At 33.0% G+C, this 10,000-nt stretch overlaps 1 protein-coding gene across 1 annotated transcript; it reads left to right on the top strand.

Moving 5' to 3' along the window:
• The first annotated feature begins 609 nt into the window (after positions 1 to 609).
• LOC137807105 (chromatin structure-remodeling complex protein BSH) lies at positions 610 to 5,705 on the top strand. The gene is made up of 10 exons (XM_068607561.1): positions 610 to 936; positions 1,007 to 1,095; positions 1,171 to 1,265; positions 1,865 to 1,936; positions 2,024 to 2,071; positions 2,149 to 2,232; positions 2,483 to 2,521; positions 2,607 to 2,689; positions 2,809 to 2,871; positions 5,319 to 5,705. The coding sequence occupies exons 1-10, from the start codon at positions 887 to 889 to the stop codon at positions 5,416 to 5,418; spliced, it is 723 nt and encodes a 240-aa protein (XP_068463662.1). The 5' UTR covers positions 610 to 886; the 3' UTR covers positions 5,419 to 5,705.
• The last annotated feature ends 4,295 nt before the right edge of the window (positions 5,706 to 10,000 follow it).

Below are 10,000 nucleotides of genomic sequence, written 5' to 3'. Positions count from 1 at the left end.
AATGTAATGGTATTATGGAAAAATTCAATAAAGTAGGTGTTGTGTGAATTGGACATACTCTATTTAGATATGGCAAAATAGTGGGTTTCAAGCTAAACAGGAGGCCTATACTGGGCCTGGTCCCTGGCCTGGGTCCGGGCTCAAACGAAACAAGTCGATTCACTAGAGTATGTTTCTTGCTCTACCTCCAGAGTTTCTCCCTGCACCTCTTGAAATCTTTCAATTCCAAAACTACCCTTAGACAAAATGTGCAGGATTTTTTTTTTAATTTTCGATTTTTTTTTTAATTTTTTAACTTTTTAAAATCTAGAATTTAGAATATAAATAGTATAAAATCCAGAAAATACAATTGATTTCCAAATCCTAATGCTTGAAAGGTATTTTATAAGTCTGAAAATACATTTTAAACTCTAAAATTTGAAATGTAAATTCAAAAGATATTTTCGAACTAAAAAAATACATTTTAAATATATTTTAAATTTTAGAATTCAAAGTATTTTCAAATATAAAAAATATATTTTAAATTCTAAAATTCGAAATATAATTTTTTTATTTTGAATTTTAGAAGAAAAAGGAAAAAGGAAGTGTTAATAAAAAAATGAAGAAAAGGACAAGATTGTCATTTTAGGTGTTTTATGGAGTTGGAGGAAAAAAACGGGTGGGAAGAATTGCAAGTCCTAGAATCTTAGAACCGAAATTTGTAAAAACTGACAAAAGAAAAAAAATAAAAATTAGACGCAGAAACTGCGGGGTGGTAAGTGTGGGAAGAGGATAATTTTCAAGTGTTTATGATTTTGGTTTTGGGGCGCAGAGCAAGTTGGTTTGTGAACCTGTTGCATCAAAACGACGTCGTAATCATCCATTCGTTCTTTCGTATTGGGAGAGCATGAAAACCCCGATTTCGGGTTTCTACCGAAACCCTGTTAAGTTCAGAATGTAAGTTTAAAAATTGAAACTGTTTGGTTTTGTTTGTGTTTGCAATGCGTAATGAATGATTAATGCACAGGCCAACTGCAGAGAATTTGGTTCCCATTCGATTGGATATCGAAATCGAAGGGCAGAGATACAAAGACGCATTCACTTGGAACCCTTCTGGTAATTTCACACAAAACCTGTTCATCTTGCTGTTCTTGCTTATCCATATGCGTTTATTGAATTACAACATTATAGATCCCGACTCCGAGGTTGTGGTCTTCGCAAAAAGGACTGTTAGAGACTTGAAGCTCCCTCCGGCTTTTGTAACACAAATTGCTCAATCTATTCAAGTACACACACCGCCATTTTTGTATCCTTTTTCTTTATATTTGGTTTAATTTCTCTTTTACAATATTTTAGACAAACTAGTTGTTTTAGACCCTTTACATGCACTTTTTTTTTAAAAGACTCATTTTGGTTCCTATACATTCCTTTTAACTGATCCTTACGATTTTGAACGGTAGGGACTAAAATGGATTTAAAAGTAGGGGTTAAAACTTGTAGTTTTTAAGTATAGAGTCTGAGACGTAAAAAAGTATACAGACATATGACCTGTTTGAAGAATTTTTCTTATAAACATTTCTATAAGAAAAAAGTAAGAAAGAAACATGAAATTTGTTTCTCCATGATTTAAAATTAGTTTATCAATAAGTTAATTTGGAGAAGTTATTTCCCATTAACCCTTTTAAAGATTGATTCATAACTTGTACATAGACTAATTTTAGCTCACAGGAAAACTAATTGCCTTTTTATTTTTATTTTTTTCCTTCAAGAAATCTAGTAGAGATGTTTCATCCAAATAAATCAGTGTCCAAATGAGTAGTTAAAGCTTTATTGCTATTATTATTATTGTGCATTTAGCCTAATTTATGTTATCTTGTGCTATCAGTCACAGCTTGTGGAGTTTAAATCCTATGAAGGCCAGGATATGTATGCTGGGGAGAAGATTGTTCCGATCAAGGTCTCTTGGTTGCCTTTTTGTGTTTCTCTTGTTTCATTCAGTGTTTGCTTTGCATTTTAACAAATTAACGTTATTTCTGTTTTGCAGCTCGATCTTCGTGTTAATCATACGCTCGTGAAGGACCAGTTTTTATGGGTAATGTTGGAGTGTAAGATTGCCGTGCTTGTTTGGGTTTGTTTCGGTTTTATGTGTCTAAAATTATTGAATTCTAGGACTTGAACAACTTTGAGAGTGATCCTGAAGAGTTTGCTAGAGTCTTCTGCAAGGACATGGGCATTGAAGATCCTGAGGTTGGAGTAAGTATATCCAATTTTCATTTGTAATAAGTTAAAATAATTTGTTGGAGAGACCCTGGGAGTATAATAGAATTTTTTTAGATAGGCAAAATTATGTTATAAGTAAGAAACAATTTGTTGTAATGTAGACTTGTTTTTATCAATGGAAATTTCTTTTTCTTTCTTGCTTTCTTTTTAACATGCACAAGCACACGGACATTCTTGAAAAATTAAACATGCCAAACAGTAAAATGCTTCTTCTGCTTTGCAGCCAGCTATTGCCTTTGCTATCAGAGAGCAACTTTTTGAGGTAAGGTTTTATTGGTTTATTGATGTATCATTTTCAGCAATTATATATGGTTTAGTTACCACAGTCGTTATGTTTCCATTTTTAGATTGCAATTCAAAGTGTGGTCTCAGCAAGAGAAAGCAGAATGAGCAAGAAGGGTCGTCGAGGGGCTGAATATACTCAGATCAGGTCTTCTATCATACACCTGTGTCAAGTTTGCGTGGTGTCATAAATGCAATTTTATTACAATTCTAAGTGAATATGTATTTCCTAACTAATGTCTTTTTTCATCAATGATCCTTTGACAGTAAAGGAGGCGCTGTAGCAGTGGACTTGGTCAAGTTATTTGGTCCGAAATCTAGTGTAGTCCGGTAAGTCTTTGTAATAAATTGAAACCTATGATGCATCGGATACTATGCATATCTGAATCAACGATACACTTATTTTGAAAATAACAGGATATACAGTACATGACATATACCTATTGAAAAATGTATAATTTTAAAAAAAATATAATAATAAATATATAATTGCAATTGTGTATGTAAATCCAAATTAAAATCTCATTATTAAACATTGTCAAAATAAAAAGTTATAAATTATTGTCATCATGAAAAATGTTAGTGCTTTATAGATTAGATACTTCATCGTTAAGTATTGGTAAAATATCTTAGAGTATTGAATATGTCGGATATGGATACATGATCCAGATTGAAGTATCAATTCATCATAGATTGGAACACTATTTTTGCTGAAATTTATTGATTGACTACTGAAGATTTATATCATGGTGTAATGGTGTATGTTGGAACAATTGGTTCTAGAAGGAGGGTTGAATAGAGCTTGGACTCTTCTATCAGAGAACTATACTAGACCGTCTAGTGAACAAACAACACACCAAATTTTACACTGGTTCACCCAAACTCACAGGCCACGTCCAATTCTCCCTTAAGCAGACTGCTTAAGAGGTCCACCAACAATTAATTGATTACAAACCGAGTACACAAATTATTCCTGGTTTCAAACGAGCACCAAAATCACTCCTGTGAGGTTAGGAACTCTCAAAAGATATGAACACTCTTAGAGAGAGCACAATTCAAGCTCACTAGGTATACTTCACATTGTGAAGAATTACAAAGGTTATCGCTCACTCACAAAGAACACTATAATATCCTTGTATGATTGAAAGAATTGTAGATTGCAGTTGTGTGTTCTTCATCTTCAACAAGAACTCTTTATATAGGCTTGGAAGAGGATCATTGCAACTTTGATTTAGCTAACACTTGATCTTTGTTGATCTTCAACAGAATCTTCATCTTTCTTTGGCTTAGATGCTTGATAAGAAATGTTCTGATTTGAATCTTCAAAGTGCTTCTACCTTTGTTTTGTTTATAGAAACAATTTGAACAAGATATGCATATATCACAATTATTCATAAACGCTTAGATTTGTTTGTTTCCTTAAGTAGCTGATTATAAGACTGGTTGGTTAAACATTTTCAAACATGGATATTATTGATGTTAAGAATAAAGATTTAGACACTTAATTTTATCCAGAATACATTTGATTGTTACAACTTGTTTATAAGTTAAATACAAGTTAAGAACTCATGGTTTATTAGACCGTCTATTGTGAGACTTGCAATACTCATTGGATGCGAATGTATCCTTCAACTGTCACAAAACATATGTTAGAATGTGCAGATACTACATTTATATTCAAGCAGATAAGACACTTGGAATGGAAGGTTTGTTATCACTAAAACTCATAGATGGTCTACTGGTACTAGACTGTGTGGTGGGGCTTGTATAGTTAGACAGACTGTCATTCATATGGGGCTTGTATAGTTAGACTGTCAAGCATATGGAGCTTATATGGTTGCCGTCTAAAGTCTCAACCATGTGTATGTTATGTCGTTAAAATAGTTGTTGAAATGACAATGTGTGTTATTAGAGCACAATGAAATTAAGTAATTCATAAGCCTCAGAACCAGGCTCGGAAATCAGTGGCATAGTATGGCTATTGACATTTGTTTGTGGCTTGTGCATTTACGAATAAGAGAAAGGTACAGATATCAAAAAGAAAAAAAGATTGGAAATGACGGTGGAATAGAAAGACAAACGCGAGATTGAAACTGGAGTTAAATTACAAGGAAATATTTATTTTTCTTAAATTATTTCAATTTGTAAATCTATTGTTTGTTTTTTCTTTATTGAACAAATTTCCTGACTGAGATGAGGACTCTTTGGAGCTTTTTAGATAAAATGGAATATCTTTGTTAATTGATCGTGTGTGTTTTAGTTTATTATAAAGAATTCCTTTTACACTTCATTATCTATTTATCTGTTTATAATATATAAATCCTAAAGCCCAAACTATGACATGGACAACTAAGCTTACCATTTATTGCCATGTCGGCATTTTGATTAGTGTTTTGCTGAATGGTTCAATACTTCAATACCTTACTTTCTCCTAATCAGATGACACAACAACAATAACTCCTATTCCTTTAGGCTAGGGTTCTCCCTTCACAAAGGGGTTCCTTTTTCTTCTGCAGAGCTATGCCCAATTCTCAGCTTACAATATAAATCTTTTCCCTTGTGTCCTACCTACTATTTAAAGCTTAAAATAATTGCCCCTCCAACTAAAACAACTTCGTAACTAATTCTATAATTTTAAACTTCGCGAGTCCTATCACATAATGCATGCAAGGGTTCTTTGCGCCAGGAATTAATATATCTCTCTATCTATAGTCTTGCATATGAAATTCAGTATGAGAAGTTGATAGGTTTGGGCATTTATGCTTGAATGCAAACAGGAAAAGAAAGGAGTGGGATGTATATGAACCTATCGTGGACTTACTATCCAATGAGGAAGTTGATGCCCTGGAAGCAAAGGAAGAGAGAAATTTCAGGTGAATTGGCCCCGTGGTCAGCTACACCATATCAGAAGGGTATAATAGTACTATGATAGCATATGTCGGAGGGTTAGAGTTTGAAGTTTTTTAATCATATGCAAGCTGCAATTTTAGTACCAGGAATCATTGATTCAGAATATTGTTATCATTTGATTTCTTTGGATGTAATCTTGTAGTTTCTTATTTATTCTCTGTATACAAAGCGAAGGAAAAAAAAAGTTAGCATCCTCTTTGCAGAATATTTTCTGGTTAACGTAGCATCAACAGTGATTAAGCCATTTTCCATTAGGTAAGAGGTCTCCTAAAATTGTTGGATATTTCTTATTGCATCCCTACATTTAGACAATTTTGGATGGTTCCGGAATAAAGGGTGTTCCATATGCAAAAGGTAAATCAAGAATAGGAAATTCAGAAGACAAAAAAAATATTTTAAAATATCATTTCTGGAACATATTTTTTTACTTTCAGAATTTATAAAATATGTTCTGGAAATATTATTTTGAAATGATTATGGACTGTTTTTTTCGTGAATAGGTTACAAATTGTCCTTTCTGAAATGTAATATGGATGTACTTATTTCATTTCGTATTGTCATTTACACCAATGGATTTTCTATATATCACACAATGAAGTACAACACAAGTGGGTATATAAGAATCCAAATCTGCTGCTGATGTTATGATCTTTTATATGCATATTACACATGGTAAGGGTAACATAGGAGACATTTAGGAGGAATCCTAGAATTACCACAACTTAACTTTCAATTCGTCTCATGGATTATCAATTCTGAAAGAAATAAATGGCCTTGCTCGAAATAGGGACAATGAAAATGGCTGAATGAAAAGAAGATGTTAGAATTTATGGCCTTAAATAAGGGAAGAGTTTATAAATAATTTTTTGCAAACTTTGGAGTTATAATGAAATCTAATGATGAATCACAGAAAAAGAAATCAAGGAAGCCAAAGAACAAAACTAATTAAGTTGATTTCCAGAAAATCAACCGGTTGTATTTGCGATTCAATAGATTATTTTTATCAGTAGTGAATAAAAATAACTTAAAACAGATATTAAAGAGTTCAGGGAAAGAGATAAACACACAAACAAATTTATACTGGTTCACTCTTATTCCAAGAGCTACATCCAGTTTTCAAAAACCACTGGGTATCCATCAATCACAAATTACAAACACACAACCACCAAAGAAGTGATCTTGATCCCTTCAAGAACACACACTTCCTTTGGCACACCACAATCACACCACAAATCAGAACACCCTCTGACTATGTGAACACCAGTACTTACAAAATTACAAATGAAGAAAGAAATAAGATTGATTACACCTGGTACAAATCAAATATCAAAGTACACAACAAGTCCTACTTCACTCTTAGAGAAATATCGAAAGCCTTAAGCAATCTTGGAGAAAACTTGATTTCACAAACTGATCTTGTAAAGTTAATGTTAGGAGTGTAAAACATTACATTTATACTCCAATTAGCAGTTGAAAACATTTATTATAAAAGCCAAATCAGTTTCAAATCATTTAAAGCAGATTTAACTAACTTAAAAGAATTATGTTAAGATAATTAAAAAAAACAATCGGTTGTTTTGTCGAAATAACCGATTGAATTGGTTTGACAGCAAAGTCAACCAAATTCAAATCTGCTAAAACTAGTTTCAAAAACCTTAAGTATGAAACAACCGATTGAAACAATAAAACAATTGGTTGTTTTTTTGCTTATTCATAAAACACTCTTTCTGCTAAAACCAGTTTCAAAAACCTTAAGTATGAAACAACCGATTGAAATGATAAAACAACTCGTTGTTTTTTTGCTTCTTCATAAAACACTCTTTTAAAAAAGATTTGAACTAAACCGGCTTTAGATTCAAACTAAGAGTGAATTAACAAATGCAAACTATCCCAAAGCACACCCAACTAAGCTACAATCAAGCAACCCATGGATATTTGGAGTCATCAAAGTTCTTCTTCAACAATCTTCCCCTATTTGATGAAGACAAATCCTTGGTTTGCTTTGTTGAGTTCTGTTTGAATTTGAAGGTACCTGCCAAACAATCAACACAACAATACTAGAGCGTAATTCCATCTCGAATCTCTTACAATACTGAACCAGTTTTCACTATGTGATTTCCACAAAGAAAATCAACAAAATCAGTGTGAAAAACCAGTGCAAGTGAGTGTGAAAATCAAAGTTTCATGCATAGCTATATATCAATACTAAAACCAGTTACAAACAACAATAAACCAGCAACCAAACCAACAACCAAACAAACATATTCTCCCCCTATTTGTCTTCACAAATAGAGTAAGAGACTATAAAAACAGTTTGACAAGACAAAATTAAGAAAGCTTTTGATAATCAACAATTCCCAACTCATTTCTTAAGAGAAAGAACTTGTCCTTTGGTAAGGGCTTGGTGAAAATGTCTGTCAGTTGCTTTTCTGTTTCAATGAATTTCACTTCACAATCTCCATTACTGACATGATCCTGGATAAAGTGATGCTGAATCTTAATGTGCTTTGTTCTGGAGTGCTGAATCTGATTTTTGGTAAGATTTATAGCACTTGTATTATCACACAGCAAAGACACCTTGCTAACTTGCAATCCAAAATCTTCCACTGTTGTTTGATCCAAAGGATCTGTGCACAACAGCTTCTAGCAACAATGTACTCAGCTTCTGTAGTTGACAAGGCTACATAAGCTTGCTTTTTTGTTGTGCCAAGATATAAGACTTGAGCCAAGTAGATGACAAGTCCCACTTGTGCTCTTTCTGTCCAATTTACATCCTGCAAAATCAGAATCAGAATATCCAACTAAATGTATAGGAGAGTATGAAGGATACCATAAACCCACAAATGTTGTTCCTTTTAGATATTTTAGGATTCTCTTGGCAACTTTAAAATGAGATTCCCTTGAACTAGATTGAAATCTTGCACAAAAACAAATCGCAAACATGATATCAGGCATGCTTGTAGTAGTTTGAGACAATTCTTCTGATAGACACACCTTTCTGAATCTGTCCAATAATGTTTTTTTCACAAAAAGATTCCTAGGAGTTCTCCATTCTTGGCGTAATTCATCATGTTGCAGAAATTCAACCGATTGCTTCGCAGAAACAATCAGATGTTTTTCTAGACAATTCTCCAGATTCTTCAAGGTAGTATATGCTCATCTTCCTCTGCAAGATTTCTTTGAGATTCCTTTTCTGCATGGCTAGTTTCATAAAAAATAACATGTATAGACTCTTCTACAGTCATGAGCCTTTTATTATATATTCTATAAGCATGACTAGATAAGGAATAACCAAGAAAAATACCAACATCAACTTTCCGATCAATCTTTTCAAGACTTTCCTTACCATTATTCAAGACATAGCATTTGCATCCGAATACCTTTAGATGACCAATATTTGGTTTCCTGCCATTGAATAACTCATATGGAGTCTTTTTCAAGATAGGCCTTATGAGAACCCTGTTCATAACGTAACAAGCAATGCTGACAACATCCTCCAAAAAATACTCGGGTAAGGAGGATTCACTCAACATAACCCTTGCAAGCTGTTCTAGTGACCTGCTCTTCCTTTCAGAGCGAAATCAGACCCATGATAAATGCGATTTGAATTGTAACAGCTTGGAGAAAGAATCTGCAACATAAACAATGCATAGAGAAAAGAATCCAGTTTAATGCAATGCTGTTTGAGGGGGAAATAATCGGTTGTTTTGTGAAAACAATCAATTGTTTTTTGTGACAGTAATTAAGACAATTAACAAACCAAGGATTATTGGCAAAGAAGAATCGAAATGGAAATGCTTCACATAACGTTTACAAAGATGAAATATTTTACATATTAAGACATCAATTAAGATCTTTCATAATTCAAGTGTAAAGGAAACTCAAGAAAAGAAAATTAAAAAAAAAGTCTTATCCTTTAGACATTGTTGTTCTCTTAATGAGCCATAGTGCATGATTAAAGAAATCCACTTTGACTTTCAAGATAACTGAGTGAAGTAGAGATCTGCAATAGAATGTCCAAATAGAATCTTTTCCCTCCTTAAGCTTGGTCCTTTAGCTCAAAAGTTCTTGATCCTTTAGAATTCCTGCAAAAAGATGAAATCAAGCAACAAAAAAAAATTTGGGTCCTTTGGCATTAGTTTGATCATTAAGAACCTTGGAAATCTTAGGAACCCGCTTCATAACACCTTTAGGAACAAAAAATTTCCTAATTTTGCAGAACCTAACAGAATGATCCATTTTCATACAATAGAAGCATGTAACAACCAGTTGTTTCAATTTTTTAATCGATTGTTTTTCTGGCACAGTTGAAAAAGGCTTTGAAATTCCATTATTCTTACTCTGTGGATTAAATCCTTAACCAGATTTTCCAAAAACACAATTTTGAGTTGCCACGACAGTCTCAAAGTTGGATTTTACTTTTGAAAGCTTGTCCACAATTTTCACAAGATAATGAATCTTCTTTTCAAGAGATTCACAATTTTCACAAACAATTGAGTCTCACTTGCAAGAAGAGTTCTTGTAAATCAAATCCAGATTTTCAAAAGCA

The sequence above is a fragment of the Phaseolus vulgaris genome, chromosome 3, assembly GCF_000499845.2.
Source record: "Phaseolus vulgaris cultivar G19833 chromosome 3, P. vulgaris v2.0, whole genome shotgun sequence".
In the NCBI taxonomy this organism is placed as follows: domain Eukaryota; kingdom Viridiplantae; phylum Streptophyta; class Magnoliopsida; order Fabales; family Fabaceae; genus Phaseolus; species Phaseolus vulgaris.
The sequence above is the reverse complement of the archived record's forward strand: the minus strand, read 5'-3'. Positions and strand labels throughout refer to the sequence as shown.

Excerpts from the sequence above, each read along its gene's own strand:
- LOC137807105 (XM_068607561.1), top strand. The coding sequence starts at position 887 with ATGAAAACCCCGATTTCGGGTTTCTACCGAAACCCTGTTAAGTTCAGA. Across the intron at positions 2,522-2,606 it reads TCAGAGAGCAACTTTTTGAG|ATTGCAATTCAAAGTGTGGT; the intron begins GTAAGGTTTTAT and ends TTCCATTTTTAG. Across the intron at positions 2,872-5,318 it reads CCGAAATCTAGTGTAGTCCG|GAAAAGAAAGGAGTGGGATG; the intron begins GTAAGTCTTTGT and ends GAATGCAAACAG.